This window comes from Hippoglossus stenolepis, chromosome 20, assembly GCF_022539355.2.
Source record: "Hippoglossus stenolepis isolate QCI-W04-F060 chromosome 20, HSTE1.2, whole genome shotgun sequence".
Taxonomy (NCBI): domain Eukaryota; kingdom Metazoa; phylum Chordata; class Actinopteri; order Pleuronectiformes; family Pleuronectidae; genus Hippoglossus; species Hippoglossus stenolepis.
The window spans coordinates 18,244,502-18,264,134 of NC_061502.1; the positions used below are offsets into that span (position 1 = coordinate 18,244,502).

The following is a 19,633-nucleotide window of genomic DNA, read 5'->3' on the forward strand; positions in this document are numbered from 1 at the left end:
TGAATGTGCAGCTCATAAATCAATATATAGACTTCTCCAGGAAGTTATCTCTGACTGTATTGTTGTTTTTTTATATTATTTGTACGTATTTAATATAAATCATATAGTAAATGGAGGTTTCCTTGAGATCATATCCATGTTTCTAAAAGTTCTTGTGTTTACTTGACAGAGTGATGCCTCCTGCCACCACAACAACACACATTCTCCTGACTCATATTTAATTCCACTAAATAATATTAAAAAAATATGTATATTCTGTCTTGTTTTTTTTAATTCAATACTTTTCAATCCACCTGGACAAAAGTACAGTCAAACCCTTTGGTCCACTGCTGCTGAGTCTGTGCATTGCTTTGGCTCCAGTGACATATGAATATCAGTAAATCTGCTGCAGTTTGGCTTCTGGTTTTCTTCTGTATTGTGACTTTAACTGATGCTCCCGTCGTGTTTATAGTTTTTCCGTATAAGTAAAAGTATCAACGCTGCAAGTCTTTCTTCTTTCTTCTTCTCAGCATCAGGAGGATACAAGTCTTCTCCTGTTTTCTCTTCCACTCTATTGTTGTGCAGGAAGGCAACTTTGTCTGGTTTTATCTGACTTGTAAACCCTAATTCGATTAGTTTGAAGAAATCCAAATACTTTATACACTAAACAATATACACTATTTATTGCACTATATTGGATTGCAGTTACTTTACAGTGTGTAACAAACGTGCCGTAAATGTTTTGTATGAATGTGTTATTAGTTATCAGTTAGAAGTAACATTGTTTTAAACCCCCCAACAGTTAAAATATCTATACAGTGAGATTAGAGGAGTCTTTATTGTCATTGTTGAATCTCATATTTGAATAAGACAGAGAAATGTTTTGACATCCTAAAATTGAGATTTGTTCTCAGTTTTCCCAAATTATGGAAATGTCGCTCAACAACACATCAATGCAAAAGAACACATATTCAGTCATGGTTGCTGTTGCGGGTAAATGTTTTATTTATTTCATTGAAAAGCAAGAAGCATTATATATCATCTGAAAGTTCCTTCAGGGCGACTTCTTCAGTCAAAAGCAATAACATTGGGGTCGTCTTCGACTGCGCGCTTGTCGAGCTCCTGCTGCTGCTGCCCGACGTAACCGTGATGCTCTGCGGCGATTCTGATGGAGAGAGTCAGAGAGACAAGAGAAGTTATAAATAACAGTACTGATGATAATACTTTTAAAATTATACAGTCATAATGGTAGAAGTCCTTACTTAATGGCCTGCTCGCCAATTTTCAAACCACCTGTGTAAAAACAAACAAAAACACATGGTGATAAATTCAAGCAAATGATATAAAATGACAATTAATACATTTCCATAACACAATTATTTGGACTATTAGTTAACAGTTAAACAATTATACATACAGATGATGTTTTATACATACTTTTAAGTAGTGTTCAATCTTGACTGGTAAAATCAGAATGTGTGTTTTATTATTTTAGCATGGAGATGCAGTTATTCTATATTTATAAAAACAAATCAGATTAATGGAAAGATTAAATCATCTAGAAAAATGTACTTTAAATTCTTAGACAAATTTGATTTCAATTGTTGCCGCAGCAGGTCGGTGCATGTGAGCATCAAAATAAACCTCAATGTCCATTTTATTGAAGGAACATGCTAATCAAAGGCCTTTTTGATTGTTATTTTGATTATTATTGAAATCAAAGTGATTCTATTTGGCCAAATATATCGACTACTTATTTTGTGATTTTCCAGCTATGTCATATTAAAATATTTGCAATGGAAAAAGCAAATTAATTCCGTGACTCTACCATGGACAGCCTTCTTGATCCACTTTTTAAAAAAACCCTCTCCAGGTTCAGCCATGAGGACGACCATGAACAACACCAGGAAGGCGGCAGCGAACTTCATCCTACAAAAACAACAACAGAACAAAAAGATCGTTAACATTTGCATTACACAGTAACGAGCTGAGCACATTTCCCAAATGCTTGGTCTCGTCTAAATGAGTTTGAAATATATCGATCTTACCTGTCGAATACAAAGTGAGCTTTGTGAGATTCAAAGGTGAAATCTGTTGTCTACTGTTAACAACAGAGGCAACTCTTTATATACACAGGACTGACTTCATCGTCATTGTGTAACATTTAGAGTTATAACAGGAGGAGCTCACATAGTGGTAGATAATTCAACAACTAGAAAACACAGGCCCTAGTCCTCCTCTCACTTCCTCACTTTGTAGATTCTGGTTAATTGGGTGAGTGGTTGTTACGATAATAGTCTATTCACTTTCATGAAGCAACACTTAGTGGCTGCAGCTCCAGAAATGTGAGGATGATTTGCAGTTTAAGTAAATACAGTAAAAGCAATAGAAGACTTTACACATTAGTTTTATTAATCTTGTGAAAAAGAACTGCTCCCAGTATAGAGCCTTGTAGGACACCATGAACTCTTTTCTATGAGATTTAAGTGCTGTCAAAGTGGAGACATTTTTTCCTCTGCCTGTGCTTTGCTGTTTAAACTGGACAATTACCTGTTGAATTCTATTTTCACTAATGCTCACCGTTAAAAGAGAGAATCGCAGAACCTTTGCTCGGACTGTAGCTAATCACTGCTCGGTAACATGAGACATAAGGCCACTGAAAAGCAGAGGAATAGCACCGGGGTTGTCATCGACTGAGCGCTTGTCGAGCTCCTGCTGCTCGTCGTAACCGCCATGGATGAGTCTGATGGAGAGAGTCAGCGAGACAAGAGAAGTTATCAATAACAGTACTGATGATAATACTATTAAAAATACACAGTAATGATGGTAGAAGTCCTTACCCATGGATCATCTTTCCAGCTGTGTAAAAACAAACAAAAACACATGGTGATAAATTCAAGCAAATGATATTAAATGACAATTAATACATTACCATAACACAATTATTTGGACTATTAGTTAACAGTTAAACAATTATACATACAGATGATATTTTATACATACTTTTAAGTAGCGTTCAATCTTGACTGGTAAAATCCGAATGTATGTTTTATGATTTTAGCATAAAGATCCAGTTATTCTATATTTTAAAAACAAATCCAATTAATGCAAAGATTAAATCGCCTAGAGATTGTTAATTAAGTTTCTTCTGATACAAATTTGATTTCAATTGTTGCCGCAGCAGGTCGGTGCATGTGAGAATCAAAATAAACCTCAATGTCCATTTCATTGAAGGAACATGCTAATCAAAGGCCTTTTTGATTGTAATTTTGATTATTATTGAAATTAAAGTGATTCTACTTTGCCAAATATATCGACTACTCATATGGTATGTTTCATTAAAATATTTGCCATGTAAAAACCTAATTACTTCCATGACCCTACCATGGTGGACCCCGTGAAAAAGCATTCCAAAAAAACACTCCAGGTTCAAACATGACGAAGACGATGAACAACACGAGGAAGGCAGCAGCGGACTTCGTCCTACAAAAAAAAAACAGAAAAAAAAGATCGTAATTTTGATGCCAAGTCACCGGTGTTAGGTAAGATCAACTATCAGCGATCAGCACATTGATGCTGAAGCTTTCGACACCTCGTCTCTCTTGTTTTCTCTTGTTTTAACTGTATTTGTAACCCTGTACATTTAGTATGAATACAGTTAAGACAAATAACTAAATGCTTAACTTTAATTCCAAATGCTTTAGAGCGGTAGACGTTGAGTTCAGTAAACGTCAGTGGCCTCCACACTCAGATGTGATAGAACAGGCAGCATGAATGTGCAGCTCACAAATCAATATATAGACTTCTCCAGGAAGTTATCTCTGACTGTATTGTTGTTTCTTGAAATATTATTTGTACGTATTTAAAATAAATCATATACTAAATGGAGGTTTCCTTGAGATCATATCCATGTTTCTAAAAGTTATTGTGTTTACTTGACAGAGTGATGCCTCCTGCCACCACAACAACACACATTCTCCTGACTCATATTTAATTCCACTAAATATTATTAAAAAAATATGTATATTCTGTCTTGTTTTTTTAATTCAATACTTTTCATTCCACCTGGACAAAAGTACAGTCAAACCCTTTGGTTCACTGCTGCTGAGTCTGTGCATTGCTTTGGCTCCAGTGACATATGAATATCAGTAAATCTGCTGCAGTTTGGCTTCTGGTTTTCTTCTGTATTGTGACTTTAACTTATGCTCCTCCGTGTTTATAGTTTTTCCGTATAAGTAAAAGTATCAACAAACGTGCAGTAAATGTTTTGTATGAATGTGTTATTAGTTATCAGTTAGAAGTTTTAATACTCGTTGTAGTAACATTGATTTAAACCCCCCAACAGTTAAAATATCTATACAGTGAGATTAGAGGAGACTTTATTGTCATTGTTGAATCTCATATTTGAATAAGACACAGAGAAATGTTTTGACATCCTAAAATTGAGATTTGTTCTCAGTTTTCCCAAATTATTCAAATGTCGCTCAACAACACATCAATGCAAAAGAACACATATTCAGTCATGGTTGCTGTTGTGGGTAAATGTTTTATTTATTTCATTGAAAAGCAAGAAGCATTATATATCATCAAAAGTTCCTTCAGGGCGACTTCTTCAGTCAAAAGCAATAACACTGGGGTCGTCATCGACTGAGCGCTTGTCGAGCTCCTGCTCCTGCTGCTGCTCGTCGTAACTGTGTTGCGCGCGGGTAATTCTGATGGAGAGAGTCAGCGAGACAAGAGAAGTTGTCAATAACAGTACTGATGATAATACTATAAAAAATACACAGTAATGATGGTAGAAGTCCTTACTGCAAGGCCTTCTTTCCAGCTGTGTAAAAACAAAAAAAAACACATGGTGATAAATTCAAGCAAATGATATTAAATGACAATTAATACATTTCCTTAACACAATTATTTGGACTTTTGTTAACAGTTAAACAATTATACATACAGATGATGTTTTATACATACTTTTAAGTAGTGTTCAATCTTGACTGGTAAAATCAGAATGTGTGTTTTATTATTTTAGCATGGAGATGCAGTTATTCTATATTTATAAAAACAAATCAGATTAATGGAAAGATTAAATCATCTAGAAAAATGTACTTTAAATTCTTAGACAAATTTGATTTCAATTGTTGCCGCAGCAGGTCGGTGCATGTGAGAATCAAAATAAACCTCAATGTCCATTTTATTGAAGGAACATGCTAATCAAAGGCCTTTTTGATTGTAATTTTGATTATTATTGAAATCAAAGTGATTCTATTTGGCCAAATATATCGACTACTTATTTTGTGATTTTCCAGCTATGCAATATTAAAATATTTGCAATGGAAAAAATTAATTCCGTGACTCTACCTCCGATAGGGCGCATGATCCAATTTCCCAAAACCTCTCCAGGTGCAGTCATGAGGACGACCATGAACAACACCAGGAAGGCGGCAGCAAACTTCATCCTACAAAAACAACAACAGAACAAAAAGATCGTTAACATTTGCATTATACAGTAACGAGCTGAGCACATTTCCCAAATGCTTGGTCTCGTCTAAATGAGTTTGAAATATATCGATCTTACCTGTCGAATACAAAGTGACCTTTGTGAGATTCAAAGGTGAAATCTGTTGTCTACTGTTAACAACAGAGGCAACTCTTTATATACACAGGACTGACTTCATAGTCATTGTGTAAGATTTAGAGTTATAACAGGAGGAGCTCACATAGTGGTAGATAATTCAACAACTAGAAAACACAGGCCCTAGTCCTCCTCTCACTTCCTCACTTTGTAGATTCTGGTTAATTGGTTGAGTGGTTGTTACGATAATAATCTATTCACTTTCATGAAGCAACACTTAGTGGCTGCAGCTCCAGAAATGTGAGGATGATTTGCAGTTTAAGTAAAAGCAGTAGAAGACTTTACACATTAGTTTTATTAATCTTGTGAAAAAGAACTGCTCCCAGTATAGAGCCTTGTAGGACACCATGAACTATTTTCTATGAGATTTAAGTGCTGTCAAAGTGGAGACATTTTTTCCTCTGCCTGTGCTTTGCTGTTTAAACTGGACAATTACCTGTTGAATTCTATTTTCACTAATGCTCACCGTTAAAAGAGAGAATCGCAGAAACTTTGCTCGGACTCTAGCTAATCACTGCTCGGTAACATGAGACATAAGGCCACTGAAAAGCAGAGGAATAGCACCGGGGTTGTCATCGACTGAGCGCTTGTCGAGCTCCTGCTGCTCGTCGTAACCGCCATGGATGAGTCTGATGGAGAGAGTCAGCGAGACAAGAGAAGTTATCAATAACAGTACTGATGATAATACTATTAAAAATACACAGTAATGATGGTAGAAGTCCTTACCCATGGATCATCTTTCCAGCTGTGTAAAAACAAACAAAAACACATGGTGATAAATTCAAGCAAATGATATTAAATGACAATTAATACATTTCCATAACACAATTATTTGGACTATTAGTTAACAGTTAAACAATTATACATACAGATGATGTTTTAAACATACTTTTAAGTAGCGTTCAATCTTGACTGGTAAAATCAGAATGTATTTTTTCTTATTTTAGCATAAAGATCCAGTTATTCTATATTTTTAAAAACAAATCCAATTAATGCAAATATTAAATGGCCTAGAGATTGTTATTTTGATTATTATTGAAATTAAAGTGATTCTACTTTGCCAAATATATAGACTACTCATATGGTATGTTTCATTAAAATATTTGCCATGTAAAAACCTAATTACTTCCATGACCCTACCATGGTGGACCCCGTGAAAAAGCATTCCAAAAACACTCTCCAGGTTCAAACATGACGAAGACGATGAACAACACGAGGAAGGCAGCAGCGGACTTCGTCCTACAAAAAAATAACAGAAAAAAAAGATCGTAATTTTGATGCCAAGTCACCGGTGTTGGGTAAGATCAACTATCAGCGATCAGCACATTGATGCTGAAGCTTTCGACACCTCGTCTCTCTTGTTTTAACTGTATTTGTAACCCTGTACATTTAGTATGAATACAGTTAAGACAAATAACTAAATGCTTAACTTTAATTCCAAATGCTTTAGAGGAGTAGACGTTGAGTTCAGTAAACGTCAGTGGCCTCCACACTCAGATGTGATAGAACAGGCAGCATGAATGTGCAGCTCACAAATCAATATATAGACTTCTCCAGGAAGTTATCTCTGACTGTATTGTTGTTTCTTGAAATATTATTTGTACGTATTTAAAATAAATCATATAGTAAATGAAGGTTTCCTTGAGATCATATCCATGTTTCTAAAAGTTCTTGTGTTTACTTGACAGAGTGATGCCTCCTGCCACCACAACAACACACATTTTCCTGACTCATATTTAATTCCACTAAATATTATTAAAAAAATATGTATATTCTGTCTTGTTTTTTTAATTCAATACTTTTCATTCCACCTGGACAAAAGTACAGTCAAACCCTTTGGTCCACTGCTGCTGAGTCTGTGCATTGCTTTGGCTCCAGTGACATATGAATATCAGTAAATCTGCTGCAGTTTGGCTTCTGGTTTTCTTCTGTATTGTGACTTTAACTTATGCTCCCGTCGTGTTTATAGTTTTTCCGTATAAGTAAAAGTATCAACAAACGTGCAGTAAATGTTTTGTATGAATGTGTTATTAGTTATCAGTTAGAAGTTTTAATACTCGTTGTAGTAACATTGATTTAAACCCCCCAACAGTTAAAATATCTATACAGTGAGATTAGAGGAGACTTTATTGTCATTGTTGAATCTCATATTTGAATAAGACACAGAAATGTTTTGACATCCTAAAATTGAGATTTGTTCTCAGTTTTCCCAAATTATTCAAATGTCGCTCAACAACACATCAATGCAAAAGAACACATATTCAGTCATGGTTGCTGTTGCGGGTAAATGTTTGATTTATTTCATTGAAAAACAAGAAACATTTCATATCAATTCAAAAGTTCCTTCATGGTGACTTCTTCAGTCAAAAACAATAACACTGGGGTCGTCATCGACTGCGCGCTTGTCGAGCTCCTGCTGCTGCTCGTCGTAACTGCGACGCTCTGAGTTCATCCTGATGGAGAGAGTCAGCGAGACAAGAGAAGTTGTCAATAACAGTACTGATGATAATACTATAAAAATTACAAAGTAATGATGGTAGAAGTCCTTACTGCAAGGCCTTCTTTCTACCTGTGTAAAAACAAACAAAAAACTCATGGTGATAAATTCAAGCAAATGATATTAAATGACAATTAATACATTTCCTTAACACAATTATTTGGACTATTGTTAACAGTTAAACAATTATACATACAGATGATGTTTTATACATACTTTTAAGTAGTGTTCAATCTTGACTGGTAAAATCAGAATGTGTGTTTTATTATTTTAGCAGAAAGATCCAGTTATTCTATATTTATAAAATAAATCAGATGAATGGAAAGATTAAATCACCTAGAAAAATGTACTTTAAATTCTGAGACAAATTTGATTTCAATTGTTGCCGCAGCAGGTCGGTGCATGTGAGCATCAAAATAAACCTCAATGTCCATTTTATTGAAGGAACATGCTAATCAAAGGCCTTTTTGATTGTAATTTTGATTATTATTGAAATCAAAGTTATTCTATTTGGCCAAATATATCGACTACTTATTTCGTGATTTTCCAGCTATGCAATATTAAAATATTTGCAATGGAAAAAGCAAATTAATTCCGTGACTCTACCGCTGATATGGGGCCCCATCCAATTTCCCAAACCCTCTCCAGGTTCAGCCATGAGGACGACCATGAACAACACCAGGAAGGCGGCAGCGAACTTCATCCTACAAAAACAACAACAGAACAAAAAGATCGTTAACATTTGCATTATACAGTAACGAGCTGAGCACATTTCCCAAATGCTTGGTCTCGTCTAAATGACTTTGAATTATATCGATCTTACCTGTCGAATACAAAGTGAGCTTTGTGAGATTCAAAGGTGAAATCTGTTGTCTACTGTTAACAACAGAGGCAACTCTTTATATACACAGGACTGACTTCATCGTCATTGTGTAAGATTTAGAGTTATAACAGGAGGAGCTCACATAGTGGTAGATAATTCAACAACTAGAAAACACAGGCCCTAGTCCTCCTCTCACTTCCTCACTTTGTAGATTCTGGTTAATTGGGTGAGTGGTTGTTACGATAATAATCTATTCACTTTCATGAAGCAACACTTAGTGGCTGCAGCTCCAGAAATGTGAGGATGATTTGCAGTTTAAGTAAATACAGTAAAAGCAGTAGAAGACTTTACACATTAATTTTATTAATCTTGTGAAAAGAACTGCTCCCAGTATAGAGCCTTGTAGGACACCATGAACTCTTTTCTATGAGATTTAAGTGCTGTCAAAGTGGAGACATTTTTTCCTCTGCCTGTGCTTTGCTGTTTAAACTGGACAATTACCTGTTGAATTCTATTTTCACTAATGCTCACCGTTAAAAGAGAGATCATCGCAGAACCTTTGCTCGGACTGTAGCTAATCACTGCTCGGTAACATGAGACATAAGGCCACTGAAAAGCAGAGGAATAGCACCGGGGTTGTCATCGACTGAGCGCTTGTCGAGCTCCTGCTGCTCGTCGTAACCGCCATGGATGAGTCTGATGGAGAGAGTCAGCGAGACGAGAAGTTATCAATAACAGTACTGATGATAATACTATTAAAAATACACAGTAATGATGGTAGAAGTCCTTACCCATGCATCATCTTTCCAGCTGTGTAAAAACAAACAAAAACACATGGTGGTAAATTCAAGCAAATGATTACAATTAATACATTTCCATAACACAATTATTTGGACTATTAGTTAACAGTTAAACAATTATACATACAGATGATGTTTTAAACATACTTTTAAGTAGCATTCAATCTTGACTGGTAAAATCAGAATGTCTGTTTTATTATTTTAGCATAAAGATCCAGTTATTCTATATTTTTAAAAACAAATCCAATTAATGCAAATATTAAATGGCCTAGAGATTGTTATTTTGATTATTATTGAAATCAAAGGGATTCTACTTGGCCAAATATATTGACTACTCATATGGTATGTTTCATTCAAATATTTGCCATGTAAAAATCGAATTACTTCCGTGACCCTACCATGGTGGACCCCGTGAAAAAGCATTCCAAAAAAACACTCTCCAGGTTCAAACATGACGAAGACGATGAACAACACGAGGAAGGCAGCAGCGGACTTCGTCCTACAGAAAAAAAACAGAAAAAAAAGATCGTAATTTTGATGCCAAGTCACCGGTGTTGGGTAAGATCAACTATCAGCGATCAGCACATTGATGCTGAAGCTTTCGACACCTCGTCTCTCTTGTTCTCTCTTGTTTTAACTGTATTTGTAACCCTGTACATTTAGTATCAATACAGTTAAGACAAATAACTAAATGCTTAACTTTAATTCCAAATGCATTAGAGCGGTAGACGTTGAGTTCAGTAAACGTCAGTGGCCTCCACACTCAGATGTGATAGAACAGGCAGCATGAATGTGCAGCCCACACATATAAATTTAGACGTCTCCATAGAGTTATCTCTGACTGTATTGTTGTTTTTTAAAATATTATTTGTACGTATTTAATATAAATCATATAGTAAATGGAGGTTTCCTTGAGATCGTATACATGTTTCTAAAAGTTCTTGTGTTTACTTGACAGAGTGATGCCTCCTGCCACCACAACAACACACATTCTCCTGACTCATATTTAATTCCACTAAATATTATTTAAAAAATATATATATTCTGTCTTGTTTTTTTTTGTTCAATATTTTTCAATCCACCTGGACAAAAGTACAGTCAAACCCTTTGGTTCACTGCTGCTGAGTCTGTGCATTGCTTTGGCTCCAGTGACATATGAATATCAGTAAATCTGCTGCAGTTTGGCTTCTGGTTTTCTTCTGTATTGTGACTTTAACTTATGCTCCCGTCGTGTTTATAGTTTTTCCGTATAAGTAAAAGTATCAACGCTGCAAGTCTTTCTTCTTTCTTCTTCTCAGCATCAGGAGGATACAAGTCTTCTCCTGTTTTCTCTTCCACTCTATTGTTGTGCAGGAAGGCAACTTTGTCTGGTTTTATCTGACTTGTAAACCCTAATTCGATTAGTTAGAAGAAATCCAAATACTTTATACACTAAACAATATACACTATTTATTGCACTATATTGGATTGCAGTTACTTTACAGTGTGTAACAAACGTGCAGTAAATGTTTTGTATGAATGTGTTATTAGTTATCAGTTAGAAGTTTTAATACTCGTTGTAGTAACATTGATTTAAACCCCCCAACGGTTAAAATATCTATACAGTGAGATTAGAGGAGACTTTATCGTCATTGTTGAATCTCATATTTCACTCAACAATACATCAATGCAAAAGAACATATATTCAGTCATGGTTGCTGTTGCGGGTAAATGTTTTATTTATTTCATTGAAAAGCAAGAAGCATTATATATCATCTGAAAGTTCCTTCAGGGCGACTCCTTCAGTTAAAGAAAGGAGGAGCGGGGTTGTCATCGACTGAGCGCTTGTCGAGCTCCTGCTGCTCGTCGTAACCGTGATGCCCATGGATGAGTCTGATGGAGAGAGTCAGCGAGACAAGAGAAAATATCAATAACAGTACTGATGATAATACTATGAAAAATACACAGTAATGATGGTAGACGTCCTTACCCATGGATCCACTTTCCAGCTGTGTAAAAACAAACAAACACATGGTGATAAATTCAAGCCAATGATATTAAATGACAATTAATACATTTCCATAACACAATTATTTGGACTATTAGTTAACAGTTAAACAATTATACATACAGATGATGTTTTATACATACTTTTAAGTAGCGTACAATCTTGACTGGTAAAATCAGAATGTATGTTTTATTATTTTATCATAGAGATCCAGTTATTCTATATTTAAAAAAACAAATCCGATTAATGGAAAGATTAAATGGCCTAGAGATTGTTATTGTGATTATTATTGAAATTAAAGTGATTCTAATTGGTCAAATATATCGACTACTCATATGGTGTGTTATCTTAAAATATTTGCCATGTAAAAATCTAATTAATTCCGTGACCCTACCATGGTGGACCCCACGAAAAAGAATTCCCAAAAACCCCTCTCCAGGTTCAGCCATGAGGACGACCATGAACAACACCAGGAAGGCGGCAGCGAACTTCATCCTACAAAAACAACAACAGAACAAAAAGATCGTTAACATTTGCATTACACAGTAACGAGCTGAGCACATTTCCCAAATGCTTGGTCTCGTCTAAATGAGTTTGAATTATATCGCTCTTACCTGTCGAATACAAAGTGAGCTTTGTGAGATTCAAAGTTGAAATCTGTTGTCTACTGTTAACAACAGAGGCAACTCTTTATATACACAGGACTGACTTCATCGTCATTGTGTAAGATTTTGAGTTATAACAGGAGGAGCTCACATAGTGGTAGATAATTCAACAACTAGAAAACACAGGCCCTAGTCCTCCTCACTTCCTCACTTTGTAGATTCTGGTTAATTGGGTGAGTGGTTGTTACGATAATAATCTATTCACTTTCATGAAGCAACACTTAGTGGCTGCAGCTCCAGAAATGTGAGGATGATTTGCAGTTTAAGTAAATACAGTAAAAGCAGTAGAAGACTTTACACATTAGTTTTATTAATCTTGTGAAAAAGAACTGCTCCCAGTATAGAGCCTTGTAGGACACCATGAACTCTTTTCTATGAGATTTAAGTGCTGTCAAAGTGGAGACATTTTTTCATCTGCCTGTGCTTTGCCTGTTTAAACTGGACAATTACCTGTTGAATTCTATTTTCACTAATGCTCACCGTTAAAAGAGAGAATCACAGAACCTTTGCTCAGACTGTAGCTAATCACTGCTCTGTAACATGAGACATAAGGCCACTGAAAAGCAGAGGAATAGTGGCAGCTAACAAACACGCATGTACATAATATACTGAGCATTAAGCATCTTCACCGACAGAAGCAGCTTTCCTGTATTAGTGACGGTCATGTGAGTGAGGATGTGCAACATCAGAAATAGGGAACAACAATTTTTTTACCAGTGATATGAAAAATAAAAAAAACACTTCGTCTCGAATTACGATTTTTTACAAATATATTCTGTCTTGTTTTTTTAATTCAATACTTTTCATTCCACCTGGACAAAAGTACAGTCAAACCCTTTGGTCCACTGCTGCTGAGTCTGTGCATTGCTTTGGCTCCAGTGACATATGAATATCAGTAAATCTGCTGCAGTTTGGCTTCTGGTTTTCTTCTGTATTGTGACTTTAACTTATGCTCCCGTCGTGTTTATAGTTTTTCTGTAGAAGTAAAAGTATCAACGCTGCAAGTCTTTCTTCTTTCTTCTTCTCAGCATCAGGAGGATACAAGTCTTCTCCTGTTTTCTCTTCCACTCTATTGTTGTGCAGGAAGGCAACTTTGTCTGGTTTTATCTGACTTGTAAACCCTAATTCGATTAGTTTGAAGTAATCCAAATACTTCATACACTAAACCAGGGGTCTTCAACGTTTTTCAGGCCAAGGACCCCCAAACTGATGGAGAGACAGAGCAGGGATGCCCTACTATATATATTGTATAAAATTGTGTTTTATATTAAACTGGGCCTGGTGCCATGTATAAACAAAGCTACCCTGTTATTGTGCATTCAATACTAAGCTATTAAAATAATACACAGGTTCATATATTCATGTTTGTCGCTGAATGTGTGCATTGCTGACTGAAAGATAACGTTGTTTGCCTTCATTTATCCTTTCACTACAATATGTTGGGTTCATGTTAATGTGTATTTAAAGACATTTAAATTCGTGGGAAAAAAAGTGGTTGAAAAAAAAATTTAAATTAAAAAAATATACAAAATTGTCTAATCAACCAAAATTTCCGCAACCCCCCCTGCAGTACCTCCGCAGACCCCTGTTGAAGACCTCTGCACTAAACAATATACACTATTAATTGCACTATATTGGATTGCAGTTACTTTACAGTGTGTAACAAACGTGCAGTAAATGTTTTGTATGAATTTGTTATTAGTTATCAGTTAGAAGTTTTAATACTCTTTGTAGTAACATTGATTTAAACCCCCCACAAGTTAAAATATCTATACAGTGAGATTAGAGGAGTCTTCATCGTCATTGTTAAATCTCATTTTTGAATAAGACACAGAGAAATGTTTTGACATCCTAAAATTGAGATTTGTTCTCAGTTTTTCAAAATTATTCAAATGTCACTCAACAATACATCAATGCAAAAGAACACATATTCAGTCATGGTTGCTGTTGTGGGTTAATGTTAGATTTATTTCATTGAAAAGCAAGAAGCATTATATATCATCTGAAAGTTCCTTCAGGACGACTTCTTCAGTTAAAGAAAGGAGGAGCGTAATCGACTGAGCGCTTGTCGAGCTCCTGCTGCTCGTCATAACCGCCATGGATGAGTCTGATGGAGAGAGTCAGCGAGACAAGAGAAGTTGTCAATAACAGTACTGATGATAATACTATTAAAAATACACAGTAATGATGGTAGAAGTCCTTACCCATGGATCCAGTTTCCAACTGTGTAAAAACAAACAAAAACACATGGTGATAAATTCAAGCAAATGATATTAAATGACAATTAATACATTTCCATAACACAATTATTTGGACTATTAGTTAACAGTTAAACAATTATACATACAGATGATGTTTTATACATACTTCTAAGTAGTGTTCAATCTTGACTGGTAAAATCAGAATGTATGTTTAATTATTTTAGCATAAAGATCCAGTTATTCTATATTTTTAAAAACAAATCCAATTAATGCAAATATTAAATCGCCTAGAGATTGTTATTTTGATTATTATTGAAATCAAAGTGATTCTAATATATCAAATATATCGACTACTCATATGGTGTGTTATCTTAAAATATTTGCCATGTAAAAATCGAATTACTTCCGTGACCCTACCATGGTGGACCCCGTGAAAAAGCAATCCCAAAAAACACTCTCCAGGTTCAGCCATGAGGACGACCATGAACAACACCAGGAAGGCGGCAGCGAACTTCATCCTACAAAAACAACAGAACAAAAAGATCATTAACATTTGCATTATACAGTAACGAGCTGAGCACATTTCCCAAATGCTTGGTCTCGTCTAAATGAGTTTGAATAATATCGCCCTTACCTGTCGAATACAAAGTGACCTTTGTGAGATTCAAAGGTGAAATCTGTTGTCGACTGTTAACAACAGAGGCAACTCTTTATATACACAGGACTGACTTCCTAGTCACTGTGTAACATTTAGAGTTATAACAGGAGGGGCTCAGAGAGTGCTTGATAATTCAACAACTAGAAAACACAGGCCCTAGTCCTCCTCCCACTTCCTCAAATTCAAGATTCTAAATCAATAATAATGGTCAATTCATTAATTGGCACCTGATTTGATAGTCTATTCACTTTTATGAAGCAACACTTAGTGGCTGCAGCTCCAGAAATGTGAGGATGATTTGCAGTTTAAGTAAATACAGTAAAAGCAATAGAAGACTTTACACATTAGTTTTATTAATCTTGTGAAAAAGAACTGCTCCCAGTATAGAGCCTTGTAGGACACCATGAACTCTTTTCTATGAGATTTAAGTGCTGTCAAAGTGGAGACATTTTTTCATCTGCCTGTGCTTTGCCTGTTTAAACTGGACAATTTCCCGTTGAATTCTATTTTCACTAATGCTCACCGTTAAAAGAGAGAATCACAGAACCTTTGCTCAGACTGTAGCTAATCACTGCTCTGTAACATGAGACATAAGGCCACTGAAAAGCAGAGGAATAGTGGCAGCTAACAAACACGCATGTACATAATATACTGAGCATTAAGCATCTTCACCGACAGAAGCAGCTTTCCTGTATTAGTGACGGTCATGTGAGTGAGGATGTGCAACATCAGAAATAGGGAACAACAATTTTTTTACCAGTGATATGAAAAAAAAAAAAAACACTTCGTCTCGAATTACGATTTTTTACAAATATATTCTGTCTTGTTTTTTTAATTCAATACAATTCATTCCACCTGGACAAAAGTACAGTCAAACCCTTTGGTCCACTGCTGCTGAGTCTGTGCATTGCTTTGGCTCCAGTGACATATGAATATCAGTAAATCTGCTGCAGTTTGGCTTCTGGTTTTCTTCTGTATTGTGACTTTAACTTATGCACCCGTCGTGTTTATAGTTTTTCTGTATAAGTAAAAGTATCAACGCTGCAAGTCTTTCTTCTTTCTTCTTCTCAGCATCACGAGGATACAAGTCTTCTCCTGTTTTCTCTTCCACTCTATTGTTGTGCAGGAAGGCAACTTTGTCTGGTTTTATCTGACTTGTAAACCCTAATTCGATTAGTTTGAAGTAATCCAAATACTTCATACACTAAACCAGGGGTCTTCAACGTTTTTCAGGCCAAGGACCCCCAAACTGATGGAGAGACGGAGCAGGGACGCCCTACTATATATATTGTATAAAATTGTGTTTTATATTAAACTGGGCCTGGTGCCATGTATAAACAAAGCTACCCTGTTATTGTGCATTCAATACTAAGCTATTCAAATAATACACAGGTTCATATATTCATGTTTGTCGCTGAATGTGTGCATTGCTGACTGAAAGATAACGTTGTTTGCCTTCATTTATCCTTTCGCTACAATATGTTGGATTCATGTTAATGTGTATTTAAAGACATTTAAATTCGTGGGAAAAAAAGTGGTTGAAAAAAAAATTTAAATTAAAAAAATATACAAAATTGTCTAATCAACCAAAATTTCCGCAACCCCCCCTGCAGTACCTCCGCAGACCCCTGTTGAAGACCTCTGCACTAAACAATATACACTATTAATTGCACTATATTGGATTGCAGTTACTTTACAGTGTGTAACAAACGTGCAGTAAATGTTTTGTATGAATTTGTTATTAGTTATCAGTTAGAAGTTTTAATACTCTTTGTAGTAACATTGATTTAAACCCCCCACAAGTTAAAATATCTATACAGTGAGATTAGAGGAGTCTTCATCGTCATTGTTAAATCTCATTTTTGAATAAGACACAGAGAAATGTTTTGACATCCTAAAATTGAGATTTGTTCTCAGTTTTTCAAAATTATTCAAATGTCACTCAACAATACATCAATGCAAAAGAACACATATTCAGTCATGGTTGCTGTTGTGGGTTAATGTTAGATTTATTTCATTGAAAAGCAAGAAGCATTATATATCATCTGAAAGTTCCTTCAGGACGACTTCTTCAGTTAAAGAAAGGAGGAGCGGGGTTGTCATCGACTGAGCGCTTGTCGAGCTCCTGCTGCTCGTCGTAACCGCCATGGATGAGTCTGATGGAGAGAGTCAGCGAGACAAGAGAAGTTGTCAATAACAGTACTGATGATAATACTATTAAAAATACACAGTAATGATGGTAGAAGTCCTTACCCATGGATCAAATTTCCAACTGTGTAAAAACAAACAAAAACACATGGTGATAAATTCAAGCAAATGATATTAAATGACAATTAATACATTTCCATAACACAATTATTTGGACTATTAGTTAACAGTTAAACAATTATACATACAGATGATGTTTTATACATACTTCTAAGTAGTGTTCAATCTTGACTGGTAAAATCAGAATGTATGTTTAATTATTTTACCATAAAGATCCAGTTATTCTATATTTTTAAAAACAAATCCAATTAATGCAAATATTAAATCGCCTAGAGATTGTTATTTTGATTATTATTGAAATCAAAGTGATTCTAATTGGCCAAATATATCGACTACTCATATGGTGTGTTATCTTAAAATATTTGCCATGTAAAAATCGAATTACTTCCGTGACCCTACCATGGTGGACCCCGTGAAAAAGCAATCCCAAATAACACTCTCCAGGTTCAGCCATGAGGACGACCATGAACAACACCAGGAAGGCGGCAGCGAACTTCATCCTACAAAAACAACAGAACAAAAAGATCGTTAACATTTGCATTATACAGTAACGAGCTGAGCACATTTCCCAAATGCTTGGTCTCGTCTAAATGAGTTTGAATTATATCGCTCTTACCTGTCGAATACAAAGTGAGCTTTGTGAGATTCAAAGGTGAAATCTGTTGTCTACTGTTAACAACAGAGGCAACTCTTTATATACACAGGACTGACTTCATCGTCACTGTGTAACATTTAGAGTTATAACAGGAGGAGCTCACATAGTGGTAGATAATTCAACAACTAGAAAACACAGGCCCTAGTCCTCCTCTCACTTCCTCACTTTGTAGATTCTGGTTAATTGGTTGAGTGGTTGTTACGATAATAGTCTATTCACTTTCATGAAGCAACACTTTGTGGCTGCAGCTCCAGAAATGTGAGGCTGATTTGCAGTTTAAGTAAATACAGTAAAAGCAGTAGAAGACTTTACACATTAGTTTTATTAATCTTGTGAAAAAGACCTGCTCCCAGTATAGAGCCTTGTAGGACACCATGAACTCTTTTCTATGAGATTTAAGTGCTGTCAAAGTGGAGACATTTTTTCATCTGCCTGTGCTTTGCCTGTTTAAACTGGACAACTTCCCGTTAAAAGAGAGAATCGCAGAAACTTTGCTCAGACTGTAGCTAATCACTGCTCGGTAACATGAGACATAAGGCCACTGAAAAGCAGAGGAATAGTGGCAGCTAACAAACTTCTGGTATGATTATTTGCTTATGAGGCAACAAATATTTCACATTTCAAATGAAAAGTAACAAATAACTTTTAAAAAGTTAAATTGCCAAATTGCATTTTTGAATGAGAGTTAAACAAGTTATGGGAGAGCATTGTTTTTAAAACTCCTGATTGTAAACTTCAGCCACAGATACTTTGTCTTGTTCACAAAATAACTGGATGATATATTCTTCTCTTACCTTTCCACTGATTCAGAGTCAAAGACAAAAGCTTGTCCTCAAACAGAGCGATTTCAATTTATGTAAATATTTGTACGACAGATTGATTCTCCTCTCATTATATATCTGGGACTGAACGCAGTTGGAAATTAAGTGATATTAAGGAACACTGCAGAAATGATGAACGTACAATCTTCTTTCATTTGGGCCAAATGGTTTATTGATTGAAACTCAACCATGAACCCAAGGTCAATATAGACGCTGCACTCATTGCTTTCTCATGTTCAAGCTTTCTGTTTAGTCCAAGTAACTGAGTTTTGGTGTACGTCTTTTTTCTGAAGGCAGCGCAGTACTTACTAATTTTATCTGGTTGTCTTTCTAGCTTGTAATTTATGTGTATGATAAACGGTCTCTCAATACTTTCAAAGAATCTTGGTAGCGAAGGAAGTTCTTCTCTCTTTTCTTTTTGTTTTCGTCAAGTTTGCCTGTTTGTGTAAATGTGTGAGTGTTTGTACGGTTGTGTTTCTTGTGGTAACTTTGATCTGAGTGGGAAAATGACACTGCAAAGTCTTTGCTGTGTCACTGTTAACAGCTTGATTATTATCGTATCACTTCCCCACGCTCTGCTTCCTCTTCTGACACTTAACAGAACCAACTGTGAGACAGTTTAAAGTCACTCTTTCATTTAAACCTAT

The 19,633-nt window shown here is 35.5% G+C and overlaps 2 protein-coding genes and 2 long non-coding RNA genes across 11 annotated transcripts in view; 1 reads left to right on the forward strand and 3 right to left on the reverse strand.

The window, feature by feature from the left end:
• The window catches only part of LOC118099670 (exostosin-1), a 149,141-nt gene that overhangs the window by 73,726 nt on the left and 55,782 nt on the right, over positions 1-19,633 (forward strand). The window lies entirely within an intron of this gene.
• LOC118099675 (pleurocidin-like peptide WF3) lies at positions 961-18,379 on the reverse strand. Of its 8 annotated transcripts, none has more exons than XM_047338137.1 (4): positions 12,333-12,415; positions 1,808-1,908; positions 1,242-1,272; positions 961-1,144 (listed from the first exon to the last, which is right to left on the reverse strand). In XM_047338137.1, exons 2-4 carry the CDS (start codon positions 1,905-1,907, stop codon positions 1,048-1,050), a joined length of 228 nt encoding a protein of 75 aa, XP_047194093.1. In that variant the 5' UTR covers position 1,908; positions 12,333-12,415; the 3' UTR covers positions 961-1,047. The 8 variants fall into 8 exon arrangements, 7 of the variants coding, with proteins under 7 accessions (XP_047194093.1, XP_047194094.1, XP_035000271.2 ...); XM_047338138.1 differs by lacking the exon at positions 12,333-12,415 and adding an exon at positions 5,555-5,598; XM_035144380.2 differs by lacking the exon at positions 12,333-12,415 and adding an exon at positions 2,028-2,173.
• Positions 4,506-9,272, reverse strand: LOC124851202. The gene is made up of 4 exons (XR_007032285.1): positions 8,932-9,272; positions 5,338-5,435; positions 4,789-4,807; positions 4,506-4,691 (listed from the first exon to the last, which is right to left on the reverse strand). It is a non-coding gene; the product is annotated as an uncharacterized LOC124851202 (long non-coding RNA).
• LOC118099674 lies at positions 6,173-6,784 on the reverse strand. Its single transcript, XR_007032286.1, has 3 exons — positions 6,752-6,784; positions 6,338-6,356; positions 6,173-6,240 (listed from the first exon to the last, which is right to left on the reverse strand). It is a non-coding gene; the product is annotated as an uncharacterized LOC118099674 (long non-coding RNA).